The sequence below is a fragment of the Tachysurus vachellii genome, chromosome 21 (assembly GCF_030014155.1).
Source record: "Tachysurus vachellii isolate PV-2020 chromosome 21, HZAU_Pvac_v1, whole genome shotgun sequence".
NCBI lineage: Eukaryota > Metazoa > Chordata > Actinopteri > Siluriformes > Bagridae > Tachysurus > Tachysurus vachellii.
The window spans coordinates 12385104-12412547 of NC_083480.1; the positions used below are offsets into that span (position 1 = coordinate 12385104).

General features: G+C 39.1%; 1 protein-coding gene across 1 annotated transcript in view; it reads right to left on the reverse strand.

Annotated features, from left to right (window-relative positions):
• The window catches only part of atp9b (ATPase phospholipid transporting 9B), a 37153-nt gene that overhangs the window by 211 nt on the left and 9498 nt on the right, over positions 1–27444 (reverse strand). Inside the window, exons 6-29 of the mRNA XM_060897074.1 lie at positions 26367–26425; positions 25440–25491; positions 24726–24820; positions 22075–22155; positions 19975–20050; positions 18615–18691; positions 13950–14110; positions 13287–13429; positions 12657–12769; positions 10236–10490; positions 8505–8666; positions 8298–8390; positions 7316–7399; positions 7051–7221; positions 6838–6936; positions 6608–6697; positions 6351–6495; positions 5944–6008; positions 5542–5697; positions 5366–5430; positions 4557–4665; positions 4306–4363; positions 3251–3454; positions 1–2290 (exon numbers count right to left, since the gene is read on the reverse strand). The exon at positions 1–2290 is cut by the window's left edge and continues 211 nt beyond it. Coding sequence (XP_060753057.1) covers positions 2154–2290; positions 3251–3454; positions 4306–4363; positions 4557–4665; positions 5366–5430; positions 5542–5697; positions 5944–6008; positions 6351–6495; positions 6608–6697; positions 6838–6936; positions 7051–7221; positions 7316–7399; positions 8298–8390; positions 8505–8666; positions 10236–10490; positions 12657–12769; positions 13287–13429; positions 13950–14110; positions 18615–18691; positions 19975–20050; positions 22075–22155; positions 24726–24820; positions 25440–25491; positions 26367–26425 — 2750 coding nt within the window. The 3' untranslated portion in view covers positions 1–2153. The remainder of the gene's footprint in view (positions 2291–3250; positions 3455–4305; positions 4364–4556; positions 4666–5365; positions 5431–5541; positions 5698–5943; positions 6009–6350; positions 6496–6607; positions 6698–6837; positions 6937–7050; positions 7222–7315; positions 7400–8297; positions 8391–8504; positions 8667–10235; positions 10491–12656; positions 12770–13286; positions 13430–13949; positions 14111–18614; positions 18692–19974; positions 20051–22074; positions 22156–24725; positions 24821–25439; positions 25492–26366; positions 26426–27444) is intronic.

Sequence of the window (27444 nt, forward strand, 5' to 3'; positions counted from 1 at the left end):
TAATTTACTCCTCAAACAATCAGTATAAAAAAAAAAAAAAAAGAGTCTGAAAAAAGCCAAATACTTCTATACACATTGTGGAAAAAATTAAAGCAGCAATACTTCATTCCTCACATGAAGACAGAGAGTTTCAATGATCAATCAGAACACAGCATAGCTCAAATACATACCAAATCCATCACTAAACCAAAGAAGACTGCATAGAAAATAAAGATTTTTTTTTCCATTTAGGATGTACAATGCAATTACAATACTTTGTCTCTCTTTTGTAACAGAAAAAAGAATGATAAAACTCATTCCTTGAAATACGCTGGTTTGAAAACAGGGCATCGTCTTCGTTTCAATATTCAATCAGTACAGTTTAATAGAGAAACGTTGAGTCCAGTGTTTGTTAGACGAGCACTCACAGGTTTAATCGTGTTTATTGTGATTGTGCTGCCAATGAAACGGACACCTGTTTACCCCGATGATGACTGCATGAGTGACGGATTGGGAAAACCACTCGGATGTTTCTGTGGCTGAAAGATAAAGAACTGGGTTTTGACAAAGGAGTCAGTTTAACAAATACTGTCAGTCTGCCTAAAGATGCTCAAACCTTGCTAATGTGCTTTATTTTATGATTAGATCACATAGTTGCATGGCTATGTGTCATAGCGATATCAACATCAACCCACTCCTGCCTAATTTAATATGTAATCAGTTACCGGTTGTCAAAATATCTCTGTAGTGTTCACATTGAATCATCAACAGAGATAAAAGCACTTAGAGCTCATATAAACTACATTAATGAATCAGCGACATTTCATCATAGTATAAAGATTGGTCAATGCAGTGAAAAGATGATTAAGATGTTTAAATAAAGATGTTTTGCATGATTTTGTTCACATGTGACGAAACTGATTAATGAACGTGTCTTTTTCAATGTAAACGCGTAATTCTTTTACATTTGGCAACTAGAAATAAATGTAGAGGTCTTTCAAGCATGGAGTATATTTTAGTAGAATTTAAACAAAATGCAGTTTCTCTCTTTTCACTTTTTGGGATAACTACACACCAAATGTGAGCATGTGAAGGCTTTTCCCAGGCCGACACATATACGATGTGACGGAATGGCTGGTGATGAAGGTGCGCATCACCATAAACAAAACCAAATACAACACTCATCACTAAGGTTACTGATAACCGTTCTGTGTTAAGAGTTGCACTGGTGAGGCTGAGGATTAAAATAAATACTCATTACTCAAGTGTCAGTGTGTCAACTGAATGAAGTTCACAAATGGTGATAGTCTTGCATTTACCTAAACCTTCCGGATGCTCTTGTTTACAGATGTATAAAAACAGCACATCTTAATGTTTTCTCCATTGTGTCCCAATTACAGATGAGTGGAAAGGAAATTTATCCATTCAAAGATGCCGATAGTCATTTGTGCAACACACAGGGAGGAAAAACCCTAACACCTAAAATGGTCCAATGTATCTATAATAAATAAGACAACTTCATGAAATCAGCATGGATAGAAATCTCAAAAAAAGACAATCAAAGATAGAGAAAATTCTCACAGATAGTAACATCATTGCTGTTTTCCCCATTCATAAACAACCCCTTAGTTCATTCGTACAATCCAGCCTGCTGTACACATCTATAAAACACTGTATATATATATATATATATATATATATATATATATATATATATATATATATATATATATATAAAATCTCAGAACAGCCCCAGAAAGTAAACAATCACAGGTTAGATTGAAGTGCACTCAAATAAAGGAAGCGCCTAACAAAGGTCCATCTTTTCTTCTACAAATAATCTTACCAATTCTATCAGAGGAGTTCGTTCTTGGTCTCTTTTTGTGCTTTGCTTTTTTTTTTTTCCCAAGTATTCCCAGCACGTCTCCTGTTGTGCCGAGTGCACACGCTGTCCATTGATAACGCAGCGAAAAATGAGAAGCTGGACAGAGTAATTCTCTACAGCAAGAGGCATACCTCATTAATTAGACACATAACCAGACATACCAGCTTCATAAAGCTCTAAGAGGTCTCCAAACCTGACAGCTACAGTCACTATGCCTGCTATAGTGTCTATAAAGCTGCTATGTACGTGTGTGTGCTTTGATGCTGTGCCTGTGGAAGAGTTGCTCAGCTCAGGAGGACAGCTTCGAGTAACTGGGTGGCGAAAACTTGCGCTTCAGGTACTTGATGATGTACAGAGGCAGGCAGCTGACCAGTGTGATCACACACACTTTCCATAAGAATGTCTCCGTCGTGATGAATGACAGATCTGGTGGAATAACCGAGAGAGAGAGAGAAAGAGAGAGAGAATCCAGATCAGATCAGTTTTTTTTTATGTCTAGCATCTTATAGTGTTTGACTGGAAAAAGGACTGGTACATGGAGTGACGGTGAGTAGTGAGGGTGAAATGTTCTGGAAAAGGAAGAAGTAGGAAGATGGAGACAATGATTCATAGCACAGTCACAGCACATCTCCTGATAGACACAGGACATGTGTCTGAGGGAAATGGAAGGGGTCCAAGTGTGTTTAGAGAACAGAGGACCTACCCAGGAAGGCTCCTAAGGACACTCTACCTATGCCTGAGTGAAAGCCACAAAGCAAAGCAGTAGGAGAGAAAAAGACAAGAGGATTAGAGAGCGAGAGAGAGAGAGAGAGAGAGAGAGAGAGAGAGAGAGAGAGAGAGAGAGAGAGAGAGAGAGAGAGAGAGAGCAAAGAGCTAAAAATCGAGCAGTGGACAAAACATTTATTAAAATATTGTTATTCAATAGTGGTGCTGAATTCTCAAATCTGATTGGTCAGAAGGTGTCAATAATATATTATATATACTAGATATGTTTTAATTTCTATAAAAGTTAATACAGTTTCATATAAATGCACTTATTGTGTTTTTGTCTTTTAGATGGTGAGCATGTCATACAAGAGAAAAAGACCTGAGGCCATTTAAGTTAGTTTCTAATATCACTTTATAACAGCTCTAAGCAGTTGTTTTGTAGTCGTGTTACCGTGAAATCACAAAGCTGTCCTTCTGTAAGACTTTCCTGCCGTGGAAAATTTTAAGTTACAACATTACCCTTGTCGGTTAAAGACACTTGAGACTCCTAAAAATGCTAAATAAAGGTCTATTCACAGAAAACCTGAGAATATCAAAGTTTACACGCATTTTTAATCCGTTTTTTTTCGAGTGCCTACTATTCCTAAAGTGTTACAAAAGGGTTGCAGGCATTCTTACCAAAGTACTCATTCAGAAAGGCGAGCGAGGCGAGGTAGCACCCGAGGCTGAAGAACTCTGCCACGACCATGAGCCAGTGCCAGGTCCGTACAGTCAGTGCAACCATCAGAAGCTCGGTAAGAATCAGAGCCGTGAATGAGATGGCCACGACATGCACAAACTCCTGATCGAAAAGCACTAGCGCGCCATACATCAGGATGCCCCCTGGTGGAGAAAAAGGGAATAATTCAATCTTAGTGGTCAATCACCGAATGAAGTACATAAGTACATGACAAAATGAACTAGTGCCATGGTTCAGTTTCTTTCAGAACTAATAATCACTGAAAATATGCACTGATGTTTGCAAAAGCAGTTAACTTGTGTTTGCTACACAACTCTGATACACACATAACATTCACATACATGAGAAAGTAACAGATTCTGATCTGAGCCTACTGTATCAGTCTCCTTTTTCATTTTCATCATAAATGGCACCCTGGCTGAGCCTAATGGCCTCTGACTGATCACATAATTGCGACTCCTCATGTGGCGGAGGCCTGGGGCATTCCTCAGAGTTAACTGCCGGATTAAATGAGGCCGTCGCCCGTATAGACCCCACTGTTGCTTTTCTCTGTGTATCGAGGTTTAATTAAAAAGCGGGAGCTGTCGGGATGTCACGGTTGGACAGGGACACCGATCTCTCTCCTCTCACTCACTGCATGGCCGGATCCGTTTACGTGACAGAAAAGCGCCTGGTACTTCAGAGTTTCCGGATGAAAGTTTTAAATGAGATGCAGAGCATGGCATATTTACACTATATTATTTATTAGGGATGCAACAAGGATCTGCTTCTCTGAGGTGAAAACTGATATCACTGGATACTGCTGTAAGAACAGGTTAAGGCACTTGCAGGGGGAGTGAATATATGTTGAGGGAATATTAAATATTATTCCTTAAGTTGATTTTACCTAATAGCACAAATTCAAATCTACTGACAGAAGAAGGGCAATAAGCACCAGTCAGAAATACTAAACACAAAAAGAAATAAAAACCTGCCAAATATCAAGATGTTTTACCTTGATACACACTTATCAAGACCCAGATAAGAAAGGTTTTAAATGACAAGGAGCGTCCCTAAAGCAAAGGAGAGAATCAAAATCACTGACATACATCAAACAAAGCAAAAGGCAATACATCTAAATGCCAAGAAAATAAACACATCAGCCTGATACTTATGGTTTATTAATCAATGAACTTTGTCACTAATTTGTCAAGTCTTTTCCTTTTGTGAATGAAGTGGAGGGTTAAGCATGCTTTGTGGCATTACCTTGGTAAGGTCTTTATAAAGCTCAGGGTAAAGCATTGCCATCTCTGGCTTTACATCCTGATCCAGCACCAGAGAGAACACGGGGAACATCGTGTAGATTGTAGCATAGCTGTGAATACAAACAATGCTGAATTAACACAATGCACAGACAGGTAGACAGACAGGCAGGCAGACAGACAGACAGCAAGACAGCCAGGCAGTCAGGCAGACAGCTAGACAGACAGACAGCAAGACAGCCAGGCAGGCATACAGCCGGGCAGACAGAGTCAGGCAGATAGCTAGACAGACATACAGACAGATAGTCAGGCAGGCAGGCAGACAGGCAGGCAGGCAGTCAGGCAGACAGAGTCAGGCAGACAGCTAGACAGACAGACAGACAGACAGACAGACAGTCAGGCAGGCAGACAGATAGTTAGGCAGACAGCAGACAGAATCAGGCAGACAGCTAGACAGACAGACAGACAGATAGTCAGGCAGGCAGACAGATAGTTAGGCAGACAGCAGACAGAGTCAGGCAGACAGACAGACAGGCAGAGTCAGGCAGACAGCTAGACAGGCAGACAGATAGTCAGGCATTCAGACAGAAAGACAGGCAGGCAGACAGAGTCAGGCAGACAGAGTCAGGCAGACAGCTAGGCATACAGACAGACAGCTAGACAGACAGACAGAAATCTAGACAGGCAGACAGGCAGGCAGACAGACAGACAGGCAGACAGACATGCACACATTGTATAGCAAAGGTGAACCAGTTAAAGACAGGCACACAGACATCCATATACAATCAAGATACATTCTCATAGTTCACTTACCCGACCATGAGAAAGCCCTGGTACAGAGGAACAGACGCAAAGTAGAAAATAGAGGAAAACACGGCCTAAGGAAAAAACACAAACTGAATGAATACTTAATTATTCGTAATGTTAAGAAAGACATGTTGAGAAGAAAGACATTTATGCTTTTAAACCAACAAATCTTTAAGTGTTACCTGCATGGTTGAGATGATCATGCCGCGGTGCATGACGAACTGGCCGAGGGCAGCGGAGCGCTTGTAGCTGTTCCGTCCGTGCACCACCAGCAGCCTTCCAATGTGTTTAAACTGTGTTATGGAGAAATCTGCAGCCAGAGATGCCTGCTTCCCCTCCTACGCAACCACAAACCATGCAGTAGCAAAATCACCTCTCTGATTATCAGGGAAATGTAAAGGTCTAGTATATGAAATGATTCATCCTAAAACTTTCATTTGTTAACTATGATAATAAAATTAGCCTTCCAAAGTCTGGTCTATCATTTGAGCATTTAAGCTTTATAAATATCGATGATGAATATTAGAGTTGAAAGATAAGCAATATACAGCATCACGCTAAAGTTCTGACGTGAATCACATTACCTTTCCTTCAATGCCGATGCCACAGTCTGCGGCTTGGATCATACTGACATCGTTTCCTCCATCACCTGAACAGAAAGAAAGGATAAAACTGTATGTTATAAAACATTTACTGTACATCAGATGTAGAACCTTCGTAGAAGGCAAATGGATTAAAAAAAAATACATGGAATAAAATATAGTTAAAATAATGTAAAATTTGATTCAACATCTTTATACTACTTCATGTTGAACAGAATTTTAGTATATATTCCAAAATAAATTTGAAACTGGAAGAATTGAAATGAAGCCTATTAACACATTTCCAGTAGAGAGAGTGAGAGAGAGAGAGAGAGCAAGAGAGACCGAGAGAGAGAGAGAGGGAGAGCGAGAGAGAGCGAGAGAGAGAGAGAAAGAGAGAGAGAGCTCACCAATAGCGCAGGTTCTGTTGGCTGTGTGTTGCTGCAGCAGTCTAACAATCTGGGCCTTTTGTGTGGGAGAACAGCGGCAACACACCACAGCCGGGCACTGACACGCCAGCTCCACAAACTCGTGCTCATAGTAACGCAGACAAACCTGGAAAAACATGCATGCATGCACACACAGACAAATTTTCAAATTCTCTAGATAGGTTTGCACAAGCTAAGACAAACCTCATCAATAATGCAGAGTGTTTAGGCTGGCCTACCTCCAGAGAGTCTCCTGAGATCACAAGAGCACAGTCGTGTTTCCTCCTGAAAGCGTTCAGCTCCAGGTGGGCCTCGCCTCGGTTAGACACCTTACAACAGACACGGTAGAACTTGTAATTAAAACCCACCCAATAATTCGTACACTACTTCCACACGGTCAATCATTATGCAATCTGACGCTCGCAGACGATGCTGATCATTGTATATATGTATATGAATTAACACCAACCGGCCTGAAGACGTGTATATCTTGATTTCTGGACACCAGATGAGAACTCTTGGCTATGCATGTAGCGGTCTCTAGCTTGTCTCCGGTCAACATCCAGATCTGTAATGCAAAGGAAAGAAATAAAAACTAAATAAAAAAAATCCCAGCACTGCACAGAAACATTTTTGTTGCCTTTTAATCCTGCGTGAAATATTAGACTGTAAGTGGCCGGACCTTGATGCCAGCATTACGCAGAAGCTCCAGCGTAGGTCTGACGTCGGCCTGTAGCTGATCCTCTACACCGGTCACACACAGCAGCTCCATCTCCCTCTCCAAACTTTCAACCACCGCGGCAACCTTCAGAGCTCGGTCATGCAGGCTCAGCTTCGCCTGGTTATAACGACTCTATAGAGGCACAGAAAGGTAATAAAGGATAATAACATCACAAAATCACTGAACTACATCACAGCAAAGTTAGTCATACGGATTATGTATGTACCTCAAAGTCCTGGTACTGCTCCTCGGACAGAGACTTCTTAGCAACCACCAATGTCCGAAGTCCCTCTCTGGCCATGTTTCCGCACTGACACACACAAACACACACACACACACACACAAACACACAAAGTTATAGCTTTCTTTCAACCAAAACATGATAGTGTCTCCAAATGAGCCCCTTAGTTATTAAAAAAAAAAAGAACTAAAAAGAAAGATTGCCTTGAAGCTCATACTGTAGGTGTATTATTATTACATTACTACATTTCAGGCTCTTGAACACAAAAAGCCATTCTGAACTAACTGCGGAATAACATTTATCATCATGGGTTGTGTTTATCCTTCCCCTGATTGACTTTGTAGTCAAACTTCTTCCGTCTGTCTGACAGCAGTGTAGGAACATTGGATTCTACATCATTTTCCCCAAATGACTCAGTAAGAAATTGTTATTATTATTATAAAAAAGAAAAAAAAGACAAAGTCAATGCAAAACCTACAGAATATCACTACACAAACATACACATTTCTTTAGCTCTCACACAGGGAGAGTCAATAGGGAAAAATACAGCCTTAGGAGGATTTCAGAGAGCTAGACTACACAGAATTAGGGCGGAAGTTTATTTTTGATATGAAAACCCAACAGGCTGAAGCTCATCTCTGATTACTTATTGACAAGCACACACACACTCCCACAATCATTTTCACCACAGCCAGGATTATGACATGTGGCGCTATACTGCCTCCCAGGAACGTTCCTCTATTGAGGCCACTCATTAATTAATTAATAAAGGTCACCTCCAGTGTTCAGTGAGTGCAGGTTGTTCAGTGTTGTGTGTTATGAACCTCAGGATGGGAAAGGAAACCTGGCATGTAGAACTTAGTTGTAAAAAGGTTGGTGGGTTTTGTTTTTTTATCCATGTTTTGAGACTGAATAGATTCAACATTTATAAATTGAGCTAATCACATGTCAGAAAACTCTTCATTACCTCTTCCTCAAGCCAGTCATTGTACTGTACAATACTGGCCATGGCAACATCTGCTCCCTTCATGTAAAACGTGATCTCTCCAGTGGCCTCCTCCTGTAATTTTAATTTAGATGAAATGATAATACAGAAAAGTAAATGCTTCAATCACAGACAAGACAAAAAAAAAATCATTCCCTAATGTCTTAGGGAACACACACTCGGACGCACCCGGACGATGATGCCCATACGCTTGCTCTCTGAGGTAAAGGGGAAGACCTGCAGGATGCAGAAGGTCAGGATCTGGCCTGCTGGAGTCTTCAGTTGTAGTGAGCTCAGGTCTCTGTTCACCAGGGTCAGACCCACACTCTCTGTCCATCGCACCAGGGCCACCTAGAGAACAGCACACTGTGGGGGTAAGTGATAGTGCGCCACATTTCCTGTACCAGTCATCCTATAGCACTTTGGATTATACTGCTACAAGTAGAGATGTGTTTAAACTTCTGATGTGTCGTGGTTAAGCAATAATTATATAACAATTACACACCAACAACAAAAGACTCACGCAGACTTAAATGGTTGTCTTATCAAAGTTGTAATTTTGTTAAACTTTGAAAGGCCAGATGGTTTATACTAATACTGAGTCTTCCTTATGATCACCTGACCCTGTAGCCTGTCAGTATAAAGCAGAAGAGGCCTTGAATGCACTGTAGATGCAGATACTGACAAGTCACACACACACACACACACACACACACACACACACACACACGGCACTAGTCCCCTGAGAAAATTAAATATTGATTACTCTGAGAGAGGCAGACGACAGGGCAGATAAGACGTGAGCATTAAAGGAAATAAATAAATAGACATATCAAGGGAGAAAAGAGGACAGGCAATTCCACTCGAATAGATGGACAGTTTTTCTCTCTCACACCCCTTAGAAGACATTTATGTGTTAAAAAAAAGGCTTGAAGGCAAAGATTAATGGTCTGGTAAACAAGAAAGGAAGGTTTTCTGAGAAAATAAAATGATCATCTACAGAAATTTGGAACGACTGAATTTTCTCGGAGATGTCGATATTTTAGAGAACGCATCTATGTAAAGAATGCTGTTGGATTTGTACAGCATAACGTGTGTCAGAAGCTAACAAAAATAACAGCTGAAATACCTTGTGCTAGATCTCTTTAACCTCGCAGTCATCTGTGCTATTCAACACCTCTCGCATGCACTGACCTCACTTATACTGTTTTATTACTTTGCTATTATACAGTTAGAAGAAAGTCATAAATACACGCTTGGTGTCTCAAGCTGAAAATTTCCTCATGTGTGACCTATTCATGCCCTCCCTGTCCCCGATATATATTAAGCGTCCTCTCATATTTCTCTAACAAAACACTGTCTATGTTATCATTCAGTGAGGCAGTAAATTCTAGACTAGTGCGCTCATAAATGCCAAATATTTGCCTATATAGGATTACACACGTTATAAAGATGGAAGGAGCAGAAGGCCGGTGTATTAATGCAACTTATTATTTTGGAGAGAAAAGGTATCTGTCCTGGCAGGTACTGAAACACGGCATTCAGAGAGAACAGCATGAGGAAAAAGTGTCGAATTTCAGGTAGAGTAACAAGGTATAGACATTTCATACACCGTAATACATCTTGATTTGAAATGAATAAGTCTGAAACAACATAATGGACATATGATATATAACATGCATATATTACATATGTAATAACCAATGTAAATTTAAGCTTTTACTGTGGAGATTCAATTCAAATTCAGTTTCTTCTTGTCGATATAACCCTTGATGTAAAAGACTGAATAATAATTCATTCATGACACAGCCATGACAAAAGCTGTGTCACAAATGATGTTCTATTGGGCATACAGTGCACCATGATGTTATATCTCTGTATAATCATATATAAGTTGATGTACCTCTACACCGTACTCACCTCATCTGGGCTAGAGGCCTGATATGTTCGGTTGGCATCGCTGAAGTCCTGGTCAGCCTCTGTACCCTCAGGCTCAGCGCTGGCACCGTTAGTACGGGATTCATAGACGGGTGTGACATTGTGGCACAGGGCGATGGCCTTCACAGCCTCATTAATGCGGCTGCTCACGCTCTTGCGGACCTTGGGCCCGGATGGAGGTGCCTTATGGGACGGTGTAGAGCTAGCACTGTTGCCATTAGACACAGCTGAGCTCACCTGCAGAAAACTCAAATCTCAATGACATGTTCTTATCCTAATAGATAAATTGGCTTGTAATTACAGCAAAGGATGAGGGGGGAAAAAGATGAATGAGAGGACAGACATGGCAATTATACAAATATAAGTAGCTCGAAGAAACCTCAAGTAGCAAGGTGCATCTAATAATCTAATAATAGAATCTATTGTCTATTTGATGTGTTATATCCCAAAGAGATCACAGTGCATGTTCATGCTCATGTCATTTTCTGAACTACCAGCTTAATTCCCCACTAAGGGACATGCAAAGCCACATCATTCATCTTTCTCCTGTCATAACGGTCCATGAGGGCTGCAACCACCAGCTGCTGTGTGGGTATCAGTGTGTGTGCATCAGTGTGTGTGCATCTGTGTGTGTGCATCTGTGTGTGTGTGTGTGTGTGTGTGTGTGTGTGTATGTGTGTATGTGTGTATGATGAGGGAGGCTCTGCTCCACTAGAGCGGGTGATTTCTCCCGATTAGCCCCTTCTCCCGGAGAGAGCTCCAGAGAGGAGCAGAGATGACAGGATTCAAACTAAAACCATGCACAACAAACTCACACTCAGGCACAAAAATGGGAGAGATCGAGCAACATGTGGGCTTCAACTGGTCACTGTTTAACCTCCGGCTTTATCTGAAGGATAAGATGTTGGACTCCTGGCTGTAAGGTTGTGAGTTCAAATCCTAACACCACCGAAGTGGGGCCTTAGACCTCAATTGCACAATTGTATTAAAATAATAATAATCTTTGGAACTAGACGATTAGCAACACTAAGAAAACAGTAAGGGCAAAAGTTCACTGTAACCACCATGACCTCAATTTATTTTTTAAGGGGCCAAAGACACCACATTTCAACCCACTTGGTTGAAGACCAAAGTTAGTGAATAAATAGGATAGAAGTTGTCACATAATTCATTTTCCTTTTATTAGGTTTTATTAGCATTTTCACAGACTTTTCCACTTAAAGCAGCAGTTACTCAAAAACATCATGTGTCTAAAACATGAATGTTGGACCCTCATCTGTCTCTTGTGTCCTTACAGATTTTGTACAATGATGAGACTTTTCAGTGAATGCACAGATGGCTATCTTTCCTGTTTTTCCAGCCTTCTCCTTGACCCAGCACTACACACACAACTGCAGTCATCTCAGCACCGAGCAAATAAATGAGCGCTTATCAATAACCCACATTATGTTTATTGATGCCTGTCTAATTCAATTACACCAGGATTTCATTACACGCTGTCTGAAGTGCCCTCTAGGGGAACAGATATAACAAGCAAATGATAGATTGCTGGGGCTGTTACATTTCCAGTTAATCTGCCAGTCACATCATCATCTCTGTAATGTATGTTGTGGCATAAAAATCAATGAGGTCTATGGCTTACACACACACACACACACACACACACACACACACACACACATTCATGTCCTGATGAACAACAAAGATGTTGAGAAACTAAGAGATATGTGACGATTGAATGAATCTTTTACCTGAACACATTTATCACTATGAAATATTTCACGAGTCACATGATCAAGAGGAAGGAAGTCTCACCAGAACTTTCTGAAGAAAAGTAAGTTCTCTCATTCTTTTTATCTATCTATCTATCTATCTATCTATCTATCTATCTATCTATCTATCTATCTATCTATCTATCTATCTATCTTTTCTATTTCTATCTATCTATCTATCTTTTCTATTTCTATCTATCTATCTTTTCTATTTCTATCTATCTATCTATCTATCTATCTTTTCTATCTATCTATCTATCTATCTTTTCTATCTATCTATCTATCTTTTCTATTTCTATTTCTATTTCTATTTCTATCTATCTATCTATCTATCTATCTATCTATCTATCTATCTATCTATCTATCTATCTATCTATCTATCTATCTATCAACCCTGTTACTTTCAATCAACAGTTTAAAAAGAAAATGCAGCCAACAGCCATTTTGTAAAGAAGTTAAAAATTAAATACTGTTGAATAGTGGATTAATATTTTTTGAAATGCTTAAATACATCATTTTTTTCCTAGTTAAAATGATAACATTTGACCAAAAAATGATAAAGATGGGCTCAGTGACACTGCAATCATGAAATCACCCCTTTAAAACACACCACTAAGAAAACATGACTCACCTGAGCGTATGACTGTATAATATGGCTCTGGATCTCGTCCATGGTGTCTATTCCGTATGACACGGTGCCCAGATGGAGTCGTTTAAACACCATCTCATTCTGGGTGAGGGTGCCTAAGATAAACAAAACCAAAACAATGAACCTGGCATTACAGCTATGTGCACATACGGCCTGATAAATCATGGAGTGCCTGACTGAAAAAACCTTAACGTATTCATTCGTACAGGAGTAACTTGAAGTTGACTGAGTAGAATCTAAATGAAATTATGTAAAGGGTCTGCTATAAAAATCAGAGCGAATGAGCCCTTATTATAGAAATGATAACATAATTAGTGCTTTAATTTACACCTGTGATTTTAATTAATAACAGTCTGCACTACATTCAGAAAGTCAGCATCAACACCTGCTGACCAATTAGAATAGAGAATTCAAAAGCATTGTGGAATAAAGTAACTAACGCTAACTTGTTACACTGTGACAGGCTTCGCGTCGTCTTGGTAACATTATGCTGTGGTTTTGACACGTGAATAAGTGTGGCATACAGTCAGAGATTAGAAATCGAATTATATCCATGTTGATGCTTTGAGAGACTTGATTACTCCTTAAAGAGTTCTACTCAGATGTTGGTACCTGTTTTGTCAGTGAGAAGGTAGACGATGCGGCCAAGCTCTTCGGGGATGGTGCTGGTTCTCACTACAGTGCCAGGGATATTCTCGTCCTTCATGATTATCCAGCCATATGCTGACTTCCCCATGTCCAGATTCACCCTCAGACTAAGTATAAATACACAACAGCAATAGTTTGTTAAGAGATAAACAAAGTGTGCCAGAGAGACACATTTGGAAACCCATGAATTTGACTGGAGTCTTATTTCTTGACACGGAGAGCTCTGCCTTTACATTTACGGCATTTGGCAGACTCCCTTAACCCTTACATTTTAGTGAGCAACAACTAAGCAATTCAGGGTTAAGGGCCTTGCTCAGAGGCCCAGCAGTTGCAGCTTGGTGGACCTGAGATCTGAACTCACACCTTCTGATCTGTAGTCCAACACCTTGACCTCCAAGCTACCACATCCCGCTTTGCCAATTTTGGTGATACTGCATCCAGAGGACGTCACAATTAAACTAAATATTATAAATTTATTATAAATTTGGCCAAAGCTAAAGTTTATACGGTGAGGTTTAAAAAGTCTAGGATAGAATATAAAAATCTGGGATTCTACATTCATCATATGCATTCTACATGTTTTAGTTTGGCTATAACAATTATACAGAATTGAGATAAAAAGTCTACCTGATGGGGATGATGTAGGAGAAGAGCACTACGAAGCGGAACAGGTTACGGAACCAGGGCCCGATGAAACCCTGCAGAGCCACCATGACGATTGACAGGACCACCTGGGCCAGGAACAAGGCCTTAGTCAGACGATTTAACTCCAGGTCCAACAGTCCCACCTGAGTGAGAATAAACGAGAGAAAGTGATAGAAAGTGAGTTGTTATGCTTTTTTATTAAAATAAATTTATTTATTTTTAGTTCTAATATCCTGCGTGTGTGTTCAGATGTACGAATGTTAATTTTTCTTGACTGATTAGTTGTGCTGGTACTAGGTATGATGAGGCTTTATTAAAAAAATATATACATATGAAAATATAACATGTACTATAAAGAAACAATAAAAAATAATCATCCAGAGCATCAGTCAATCAAGACACTGTGAATTAAACCAGTCAGCGTAGTTGCTAGAACAACTGTCACTTCTGGAACAGTTCATCAGCATTTTAAAACATTTTAATCAGCACTTTCTGACCCAAATCAATAATTAATTAAATAAAAAAGCAGCTGGAGTAAAAGTAATAATGTGGGTTTGAAATCAAATGGCTGTGAATAGCACAGATCAGCTACCTAAACATGGAATACAAACCTGATCAATCTGTGTCTCTGAACCCTAGTAAGACTCAAACACAGAAAGTTCTCATGCTGTGTGTGTGTGTGTGTGTGTGTGTGTGTGTGTGTGTGTGTGTAGGCAGAGATGAGTGGCATTTCTGCATAAACCTCCCTCTTGTTGCTGCTGCTTAATGAAAACACTGGAAGAAAAATAGGAAAAGGAAAAGTGGAATGCTTCCATACAGGAATGGCCTTTGGACAAAAGAGGCTTTCGCTTTCCCTTTCATTTTCAAGTATGCCCCTCAGCCAATGGAATATGTGGGAAAATTATGTCAAAAAAGAAGTCTTCCTCCTTTTTCTTTCTGCTAAGACCAGCAGCAGAGCCTCCCAACACAGAGCTCTTTCATCTAAGGACGCTAACAAAAACAGCAACACATAACTCGACCCTCTGTGGATAAAAAGGCCTGCTTGAAAAGGACGGGGGAAGGGATTGTAAGAAAAGAAAAAAATGCCAACGAAAACTTTGCTCGTCATGTCCCGATCCCCAGAGAACTAGGCAAACTGGGTGAGTAGTGACTGATTTATCAGCTGTGGTTTAACACCCTTCGCTGCTCCCAGCTGCCCTGCTGCCTCACTTCATGCTTCATGCTTGAGCTAGTGGGGAAAATAGGGGATGGGGGGATTAAAATGAAGAAGAATTTACACAGAAGACATCGTTCCCAGCTGAAAGCAAAGAATCTCCTTTTATAAGGGCAAAACAATGAGGAGCTAAGTTTTTTTTTTCCTTTTCCTCCTTTGCGGAGGCTGGATCGGGATCGGATGAAGTCATTATTCATTCAGCCCGAGAGGAAAAAGAGCCTCAATTACCTCAAGCTAAAGATGCTATCAATGAATACAGAGTGCATATTTTACCCCATTCATCCCAGGCCCATTTAAAGTGAAAGGAGAGGCTCAACCTACCGTCGCTGTCCGGTGTTTCGTGTGTGAAATCTGATGACGACTTTGTACACCACGGCATGAATATTCATGATGCGAAATCCATCAACTATATTGAGCCTGAAACTGAGTGTGTTTTAACAATATGGCATTGTAGCAGTGAACCGGTGCACTTGCAACCAGCAGAACACACTAATGAAGGGCCACTGTGTGGTAAAATATACACAAATCTACTGTAAGAAAGTGAACTGAGCTAAGTACATGAAGATAATTTAACAAGAGATGCTCTCACAAAGCAGCATTTACAGAAATCCGGATGGAGATTAAGAGCCCTAATGAGCAAGCAAGAAAGGAGAATAGTGAGGAAAAGCTTCCTGAGAAGCAACAAGGAAAAGGAACCTCGAATTCCACCTGAGAGTGAGATTATAAATCAATTTATGTCGATGAAATGTCGTTAAATAAGTACAAATTGATCTGGGGGACACACACAAAAACAAAACAAAAAAACATGGCGTCACAGAATTCACTTCAGGATTGAAACTTCCTGTCAGGCTCCATCCCTCTTCCTCGTCACCTCTTCCTATGGTGCACTCCATTAGTTTTTTTATTCTTTATTTATAACACAGTTACACTGGTTACTGGTTTCACTGTTAAATGCTGCAGTAAAAGTGCTTCCAAGATCCAGGAGATCACATTACATTATCGGTTTTAGGTTTTAAGGCAAGTTTACTTGTTTATAGAGTACTTAATGATTTCATTCATTCTCACTCAGAATCCTGAGTTTCTGAAATATTGTACTACAGAGCATAAGAGATCAGGTCAAGTAGCTTTGAGCCATCATTGCCCAAAAATATCAAACTTTTTAACCTATTGAAATTAGACAAATATTCATATTTGTAAGTTAACTTTTGCTTCATATTTTATAATACATAAAACTTTCCATATTATTATTAGTATTAATATTAATATTATTATTATTATTATTATATCCTAGTTTGATTTATTTATTTGACCTTCTTTCTTGATTCTTAAAAAAAATCTTGTTTTCTATGTATTGTTTTTTAATGCACTTTGAGATACCTTTTGTAGGCAACAAGCTATACAAAGAAAATGTATATTTATTATTATTATTATTATTATTATTATTATTATTATTAATAATAATAATAATAATAATAATAATAATAAATATTTAGTAGGTCAGGTGTTAAAATCTAGTTGCCTTTCCCTCCTTTACATTGTAAATAATTTAGATGTTTAAACATCACTTATTTACACAGATTTTAAACCTCTAAGTGTTTTTAAAGTACTTTGTTAGCAAGCCTAAGATTTTTGCTGTATTGCAAACAGTGTGTGCACAAGTGTGTAGTAGATTGGAACGGTCTGTGAAACCTCGAATTGACTCAGAAAACTAGTACAGCATCGTTACAGCAACATGTTCTCAATGCTTTAAACTCTTCATTACTCCTCAGCAGAAGGACATTAAGTGCTTATGTTTAATCGTTCTCTTACAAAGACACCATCAATCTATAGCACCGTCATGTCGCTCAAACTGATGGCAGTGTCTTCAATGAGAACACCATTTTACAAAAGCCACCCACACACACACAGATGCACACATGCACATGCACACACACACTGTAAAGTGATAGCTGACATGCTGTCAGCAGCTTTGCGTGAAGGCTTTGTGCAAGCAGTGTCACAACAGATTATAAGTGGCGAATGCGTTCTCTGTGACTTTTGCCGCGTCGTATCGATTGTTGCCCTGCCATCTCGCACTGTCTATCGGCACTCCTGACATCATCTCCTTCACATATTGGATTCCACTCCGTTCGGAGAGCTTACAAAAATCAGTGGGGCTCTCGGTCGACCTGCAGCCTCAGCAACTTCGTTAAAGTGTCCGCTTTCAAAACCGAACCAAACCCTCCTAGCAAGCAAGAATGGGGTCATGTTGGAAACATGAACGCCATGAAGCACTTGCTGCTACACCGATAATAACACTATAAACGTCTGGGGAAGTTTTGCCTTTAACTTCAATCCTAGTAATAGTCAGGGTGGCTGGTATAAACAAGATTAAAATACAGTTTCATTAAGGTTTACTTTCAAGGTGGAATATTTTGGACTTTCATAGAAACAAGCTCAACAAAACTTCCAACAGCTGTAAGAAAAATCCACAGAATGGTATGAAAAAAGAGAGGCTGGGGCGGATTTCTTTCTAGCACAGACTGTAGTGTCAGTCCAGTCATGTCCTGTAGGTTTGCAATGACACATCCAGATAATCAGCACATGAGATGGATTATTTACCCTATCGGTCTTTCTTGCCCCAAAAATGCCTTGGAGCAGAAACTAAAACAGACAAACTAAACAGACAATCCAATCAAAGTTCAAATTATTTAAAAAGATGCAACCTTATAATTGTGATATTTAGAGAAAATATGGAAACATTAGAGAGCACAAATGACTGTGTACTCTTAAGTAAATGTGTGTGTGTCATCCTTATTTTGAAATGGATGAAATCTCATGATAAACTGATTTGCTCTTAACCAGCAATTGATTTTAGCCTAATATCTTAAGCAGTAGTCACAGGTAACCATAGATGGTAGTCTAATCCGAGGTATAATCACCTGAGGTAGGTCCCAAGTGACGTACTAAACACTATTCACTTACACTATACACTCTAGCATTGAGTGTATATATTTAGAAGGGCAGTATGTTCTCATATGGTACACTAACCGTTTTTAATAACCGTACGTATAATACCGTTTCCTATTCAATGACATGTAATGCGACACAATTAGCTTTAGCAGAATAGGAATTTTTAAAAACTGTTAGATTTGAGACACACCCCTAGTTTTCTTTCTGTATCCCTTCACTCAGGTAAATCAGTGGGATTATATTTTTGCCTAAAATGGAAGTTAATGCCATGTTCGGATAGCAAAATCTAATGACGAAAGAATAAGAGCGAATCCGTCGTTATGCTTCAGAATAAATACCCATGAAACATCACTGGACTCTCATTTCATAAACCTTCAGTCTTTATAATAATACACAAAAGTTTCAGAATTCATTCAATATTCATTTCGATCTTTGTTCAACACAGAACATGAAAACAAAGAAACAAACAAAAACACGCTCACCTTGTTCTTAGACTGAGATGTGTTCAATACACTCCTCATCTCCTTTCCAGTGTAAACGACAACACCTATCACAGTACCTGAAAAAATGAACACACACACACACACACACACACACACACACACACACACTTAATCAGAGCACACACTGAGAAATGATTAGCTGAATAAAAAGACATTTGGGTCAACATATCTTAATTAGAGATATTCTAAGTATTTAAGTCTACAAAATAAAGATGCCATTTTAATGAACATGCCAGAAAAGCGACTTTTTGTTAGGAAAGCTATTAAGTTCTTAGCAGAGGTACTATATTACCTACATGTCCTGGTCACATGACCCACTAACCATCAAGTGCAAATTGCAAGCACTTAAAATGAAGAATAACTGTTTGTGTTCTGATTCACTTGTCCTCTGGCTTCACACCACCTCCTAGCTTTCATAACAGATTTACTGCATTGTGTTCATTGGTAAATTCAGTGATGTAAACAAATAACAGATAAAAGATGCAAGGAGAGCTTCAATGTTTCCAGTGCACTTCAGAAACCACTCAAGACTGTGGTGCTATTTAGTTCTTTAAATGGAGCAGGACTGATGGGGATATCCTTTTCCATCTGCAGGGATCTTGTGTTGAGTCTGGATGATGTCAGGAGTCTAAGTTTGAGGATAGACTCTGATCAAGGACAGGCCAAGGGGTGGCAAAGAGCTAGAAGAAACCTCAAACCTCGGGAGACCCGAGCGAAGCTAAGCCACAGATCGATGAAGAGGTGATCGTTAACACAAGCAGGAGGTCTACAGGGAAAGTTATAGCTATAGTGCTCGATTAGGATCAGGTTCGGATCTTGTGGCTGTTGTAGATGGCGGGGAAGACGTAGCGGCGAGGCTGATCTGAGATCTGTTCTTATGGATGAAGTTTTGTATCAACACTAGTGAGAGACGGCACTTCAGCTCCCATTAACGGCTCATCGTATTTCAATGCATTTAGGCTAAGTGAAAATCAGAATCGCTGCACAAAATATGGAAGATGTCAGCTAAACATTTAAGTGTCTGCTCCACCGTGATCTAGGACACTACTGTTGATAAACTACTGTGGTATTGGTGCTGGACGACCAATCAGAAGGTTGTGAGTTTGAATCCCAGGTCCACCAAGCTGCCACTGCTGGGCCCCTGAGCAAGGCGCTAAACCATCAATTGCTCAGTTGTATATAAGGAATAAATTGTAACAAAATGTAATTCACTCTGGATAAGGGTGTCTGATAAATCCCTTAAATGTACTGTGTATATACTGCTGAGCCCAGTATATGTGCATTTCTAGAAAAATAAATAATAAAGTAAATAAAATAGGTGAGAAGCAGGTTTGCTCACCTGATGCGACCACAGTGCTTGCCCAAAGCGTGTTCTCAATGCTCAGGCTCTCATGGATGGGAGGGTCACAGTCCTCCTGGGGGGAAGTAAAATAAAAAAGTCAAGATTCAAAAGGTGTCAAAAATGGTAACAAGCTGATCCTAGCAAGAAAAACGGAAACGGTCTCAAATTAAGACAAATTCCTTAGTGAATATTAGTGAACAGGATCGTGACATAATTTTAATAAACAATATTTTGGGAGAAGAAAAATGAAACAATATCTGTTGGCATGTCATACACAAATCTGTGGGATGTGGTAGCCTAGTTGTTAAGGTGTTGGGCTACCGATCGGAAGGTTGTGAGTTCGATTCCTACGTCCACCAAGCTGCCACTGCTGGGCCCCTGAGCAAGGCCCTTAACCCTCAATTGCTGAGTTGTATAAAAAATGTAAATGTAAGTCACTCTGGTTAAGGGTGTCTGCTATATGATGTAAATGTAAATCATACACTTTGTCTACCAGCTTGTCTTGTTAATATTTTCCTGCTCACAATTTCTTTTTTTTTTTCAGAGAAGGGGAAGACATAATAATAACAGCTGGGTGTTTGGGTCCTGCTTCCTGGCAGTGGCAACTGCAAAATCCGCTGAAGATTCCACAGGACGTAAGTGAATTGTGTAGAAAAATCTAGTAAAATGTGGCACTCGCTGAAATGTTTACAAAAAACTAGGTTCATTTTTGAAAGGAGAGAAACACATTGTAGAACATGTAGAACAATTTTCCTCATTAGCTCATGCCCACACATGAGCATCAGCAGGAACAGACAACGAGCTGCGTGGACACACTGCGTTTGTTTTTATCCTCTGTCTGCATATGTTGAGCGGATGTTACTTTGCAGTCAAATAACAAGCATCATTTATTCCAGCATTTAGTCAAGCTAAACTAGCTCTGTCATGCTCATAAAATGTTATGGGAATTTACAATCAGCAGAACATACTGGAAATCTCTTTAAAATGCATAGTTTTCCCAGTAACTCCCAGGATCATAACATGTTATACAAATTAATAGCTGTAATGAATATGTTACATGAAACAATCCTCATTTAGAAACTTGGCTTTAAATTAGCCGATATCTTGAACTTAAGTTTTCTTTAAATAATTGAGAAGCTTTTATGCTCTAAATGGATGAACGTGTTATTATATTTAAAAAAGGAAAAAAAAAAAAAGCCATATAACCTTTCCAGTATACTATAACCTGTAATTTTATCACGCGCCATTTAAAAATAGTGATTGAATTTTTCGAGACAGATCTCGGTCTTACCTTGAATCTTTTCACACATATTAGAAATGTACACAGCAGATGGCTAAAGGGCACAGCAGGGAGTTTTGTGACACCTATGACACACACACCCACACTGCTCTTAAATGCAGGCATATGATGACAAAGCATCAGGGGTCGATCTGGTTACGGATCGAATGACTTTTCTGATATGATAACTATGACAGCTCAGCAGAGATGTGTTGCTTATGTTTAAAGGCAACAGAGGTAAAAGCGAAGGTTATTTGGACAGAAGAATCCTGACATTGTCAGTGATATGAGGACAGTAAATCAGTGTCAGCTCTTTGCAAGTAAGTTTAATATTTACATTCACAGCATTTGACAGACACTTTTATCCAGAGACATAATAATGTCTGGAGGTATCCAAAAAAGCTGTTTTAAGGACCAAGTGTTTCACAGCATATCCTGGTGAATTAGCCAGGAATGTTCGGATCCTGGATCAGCCCTTTCTGGTCGAGCCCTCGGATATGTGTGGGGCTCAGGAGGGTGAGTCGGCGCAGGAAGTGATCTCCATCCTCTGCCTGCTGTGTGGCCAAGAGTGAAGACTGTACACAAAGACAGGCTTTGTGTAGAGGCTCCTTCTCCTTTTCTTCCTTTACGCTTTCTTTCTCAGCACTAATCTGATGTTAATAAGGAGCTCGGCACAGCCGGTGGACATGGGCAGAGCCGAACAGCCTGTGATGTCATCTAGATCGGAGGAGATCAGCTCGTTCGCAGTTTTGCATAAATGTGTGTGTGTGTGTGTCTGTGTGTGTGTGTGTGTGTGCACATGAACAACCTTTCCTTACCCTAGTAAAATTTCCTTCAAAACTGTGTATGTCCAGCTGAGGCTTCTGCGCATACACATATGCAGTGATGGAGAACAAATCCTGCAAGCAGAAGAAAAACAAACATACAAGAAAATGAGTTAAACATGCAAACTTCCTGATTTTTTTTTCATTATATGCTCAGGCTAAACGCTAAAGCCAGGTATTTACACCATCATACCCCACATACAGTAGACACTCACAGACAAACAGCATTACTGCTCAAAGCTAATGTAATGACAAATTAGTGCATTCAACCCCTTTTTCATATTGTCAGTATACAGATACTACACAATGTATTCTGAAATTGGGTTTGAGTGAAGAAAAAAAAACTCTTTTCTGATTCATTTTTATTTGTCAGCCAATTTAATGTTTCCTGATTCTAATATTCAATAAGAGCTTATTTCTTAGGACCCCAGAATATAAATCCACCATCTTGCCACAATATTCAGGATAAATGTGAAGTATTTAGCTTCATATTTACTACATACACACCACCACTGTCCACATTATTAGAAAGAGCTGTACACCTGCTGTACCCCTGACCATGACATGGCTGTTGGTGCCAGACAGGCTGGTTTAAGTGTTTCTTAAGAGTTTACACAGAATGGTACACAACATAAAAATCATCCTGTGAGAGGCAGCTGTGTGGGTGGTTATGCTTTGTAGATAAAGTAGAAGTACTGTAGTCAGAGGTGAATGACTAGACTTTTTCAAGCTGAACAGGAAGTCTACAGTAACTCAGAGTCACTCTTTGCAACAGTGTTGAGCAGAAAAGCATCACAGAATACACAATATGAAGTGCTGAAAACTGGAAAAATATCACTTCAACCTGACATTTACAACCTGATGTAATCTCAGATTCGTGTTCTCGGCAGAAGGAAGTAGAGACCCATGCCCTTTTGACCTGTTTATGTATGCTTTTATACACGTGAGCAAGTGAGATATTATATATAATATCTATAGCCTATATAAATATATATATATTTTTTTTTTCATATGACTCCAGTCATTATATAACTATTTATATGAAATGTAAATGTCAAAAAAAAATTTAAATGCTTTTATATTAACTTTGAAAATGGTCATTTAGCCAGTTAAATACTAAATAAATAAATACAATAAATACAAATAGATGGATTTTATTTTGCCTTTGAATCTGTAGACAATTTCAAGTAGCATTCGGACAGTTTCATTGACCTACAGCTGAAATGCCAACCTTTGCTGTCCAGATAAAGAAATAAACTGTCTTAATAAGGTGTTGGGTCGCAACAAACCACCACAACGGCATTGATAAAATCATTTCTACAGTATGTGTGGGAAACAGTATTTTCTAAATTATATAATTAGGAAATACATAAATCATTCATTTATTTATTAACAAACTTTAAATAACATTAAATAATCCACATTGAAAAAAAAAAGTCTTACACAAGTTTAAATGCAGGGAAACATTTCCAGCTAGAGAATATTTAAAAGTCAAGGCCATAGGAAACCCTATCCAGCTGCTCCGACTCCCTCGGCGCACCAATCATTTGACGGCTTGCTGAAATTTTAATTCTGTGATCGCATTAAGTGGTTTTGGAAAGACAAATACAAATCTGAACTGGTGGATGGGTGTCATCTCAAACCCGGATGGCACTGAGGAGACAGATTCGGCCCGTGTCTCCGGCTCAGGTTACGGGCTTGTGTGTAACAAATGCTCCGGCTGGCGAATCAGATTTACGAGCATATCAAACATGAGCCTCGGATGGAAGGGAACATCTGATGGAGGCAAAGTGTGCGGGACATGGTGATAGAGTTACCGCTCAAAGCAACAGCAGCAGCTCTGGTTCTGCTGTTCTGATTCGCTGGTGAATGATGGTTCAAGACAATTTGTGCAGTAACATCATATTGATTTTTTTTGTCCTGTAATTATAGGTGAGTGTCTTAAGTCTGGTCACTTCTAAAAATGTAGACATACAATGAATAAATATAAAAATAAAAGAATATGCTTATAACGTTATAGGAGATTAGACATTTACAATGGAAAACGAGTGATAATTTAAAAAAAATCATCTTTCTCGTTTCATCTTCTGAGGTAAAAATCACTCACAGCAGCTACATCGTTCTGCGTGACTCCACTGATCACTGGTTGGTCTTACATCGGTGCTGAAATAATCACTGACTTACTAGGCGATGTTAATTTTATTATTTGTTTTTGGATACATTTTTATGTGCCCCTTCGTGGTGTGAAAAGAAAAGAAATGGCTTGTAAGTAACTCAATTAGGTAAATAAGTCTGGAGATTGTTTCATTAATTAATTTATTTGTTTAAGAAATTCATTATAATATGTACTTTTCTTAGCGATATAATATGATATAATATAATATAATATCATTTAAGAGAATATAAAATAATAATAAGTTTTATATATATTTTTTGGTTTGTATAATTTCTTTTTTGAATGATTTAATAACTTGATTGTATGATTGAATGATTGTATACTTCTTGCCCAGTGTTTATTTTATTATTTATTTAACTAATTCCCCTCATCCAAGATAATAAAATAAAAATGAACACGCTTCATATCACAAAAATATGACGTGTAGATGGAGGCCACCAAACCTTCTGTATGATGAAGGCACGCTTACCCCCAGCGCAGGTAGCCTCTGAGTGCAGGCCACAGCGACCTTCAGTTTCCAGTCAGTTTCTCCATCGAGCTGGTCTGTCCTGATAAAGCATGCTCCTGGGAAACATAAACGTATTCACTGATTTGATTGAATAAATCTCTACAAGCTTTTCGGTACAGAGCATCAACGCTGGCACTAAAGCGTGAGGAGAAGTGATGAAGATTTTAAACCAAGTTTTGATCTATAGCTCACGCATTGCCGAACTGTCCGTTATTGTACTGATAAATGAGAAACTCCTGATGACTCTGAAGGGCAGATGATGGACAAGGGACATCCATTAAGGAATAACCTCCAGCCTCAGCAAGTGATCAATAATAATAATTTGCTTTGAGTGAGCGACGCAAACACGGCTTTTGGAAGGAGCTGACTCACAGAAATGGAGAACTGATAGTAGATGTGAACGGGTTACAGTGAAGATTAACTTATACAGAGGGGACAATTAGCTTGATTTAAATATCTGACCCTCACATTAGGACACACTGCAGCAATATTGGCATATGGAAGATGGATGGAAAAAGCTATAATCCTTTAGTTTCCGTTACTCTACCCCAACGTTATAAATGGTTTGCATTTCGAGTCACCTTTAATCCGGTTACTGACTTTCAGAACCTGACTGTAACAAAAGAACATTTAGTAAAAGAGGCTTTAAAAGACATAATAAAAAAAAAAACATACCAGACTTTTCTGTAGTTCTTAGAAAGAGCATATCAGCTGGAACTCTCTGATTCTGTACAACAAGGTCACAGGATAAAGCACGTTAATCCAGACAAGATCGCATGAAGAACAAGACAATAAGCTAAAACTAAATACAAATGTTACATTAAATCCGAATAAATTCAACTTTAAACATATATCTTATAAAAAGCAATGAACTGTAAAGATAAAGGTGTCCCTGATTAATATTATGTGGCATTTGAGAGTGAGATTTCTCTCACTTTCTTTCTCTCTCTAGCGAGACTATTTTTCAGATATTTTTCCTCATACGTATTTTCATATTGTTTTCCCCACTTTCTTATTTTTTTTAAATGTCACTTTCTCTTTCTCCTGATCTTTTTTTCCATTCCGTTTTTATTTTCCCTTTCTCTCTCTCTCTCTCTCCCTCTCTCTCTCTCTTCTCCTCTCACACTTTGTTACACGTTTTTGTTTAGTTTTTCTCAGTTTCTTTCTTTGCTTCATGATATCATGTCTTTTTTTTGTCTCACACATTATTTCCCTCCATTGCTCCATCGCTTTCACTCCCTGGCGAGCGTGGAACGTTTCTACATCAGGAAACGTAACTCAAGCGTCTGTGATATTGGCCAGAATTTAAACTCTGTGCTGTGGCTGTCTTGTGTATGATCTTATATGTGGCTCTCAGGAAATAGGTGTGAGATCACAGCACAGTAACTTTACTCTCACTATAGCATAGGCGCTGAATAATTGAACAAGGTCACAGGTGACACGAGCAATTACAGAGAGCCGACCACAAGCTGTGAGAAACGTGATGCACGATAAAAAGTATGACAGGATGTCATGAGACGGATCACGTAGACGTTTTGTCCTGTGCTGACAAAAAAAAAAAAAACGGAGGGAAACGAGAGGCAGAAAGCTGAGCATAAAAACCTTCTCGATGATGATGAGGTCTCCAACTTGTATGTCTGAGCTCTTCACTTGGACTTTGCCTGAGAAGGAGAAAGGAGAATCATGAAAAGCCATAAAAAAGCCATAAAATGAGCTAACAAATCGTCGCTGTCGGGCGGAAACCTCGTATGTCCACATTTGGTCAATTTCATATTTTTTCACATATCGATGCTATTGGTCAGTCCCCACGTGGGTCTGTTATTTTTACAAGTTATTAACCAATCTAGTCTTGAAAATAGCTTGAGCGCAAATCTCATAACTCCATTGGACACTTCAACTGTCCACCTCTTCTTCACTCCGCGGGAGAGCTTTACGGCATATTTCTCCTCAAGAAGAATCGCAACAAATCAACACGTCTTCTGAGGTAAATGTCTTCAAAACACTGGGCTCAAAGAAAAAAACTCTTGACCCCCGCTAGTTCTGGTGCTCGTCTGAGGACAGGAATTTAGCGCAAGACAATCCACTGCAATGCGGACTAAACCCTGTGCACTGCAGATAAGGTACGGCGTTTTTTTAATTTCCTGAAAAATAACGGTTTTGGAGATACGAGGATTCAACCTGACAGCGACGAAATCAAACAAAAAAATATTCAAGCAGATGATAAACAAAGAATAACAGGGAACTCAAAGACTGTTATTTTATAGCACACGATTCATCAGGTTACAGCTTATCTATTTCGAAACAAAATTCATATTCAGTATGGTGGTGTCTTGACACAATGTATTTTGGATAGAGTGAAAATAATCGCTGACCGAAAATTTGTGTCTGAGGAGTAAAAATATCCATAAGTGAACCTTAATGAGAAGGTTTTTGCGTGATCCATTCAGACTCTGAACAGCGTTTAATGAAACATAAGCTGTGTGTAACTAAAATAAAACAAGCTTTCACTGGTGTGACTCTCGAGGAGTTGTGTCTGAAGCGCAGGAATCTTCTCTTATTTCCCATTCTGCTGTTAGCTGACTCTCTGTATGCTGTGTTACAGCCTTTGTTTTGTCTGTCGACTACGTTATTTAATACATAGAAATATCAAATCAAGTGCCTTAATTTGAACAATTTATTG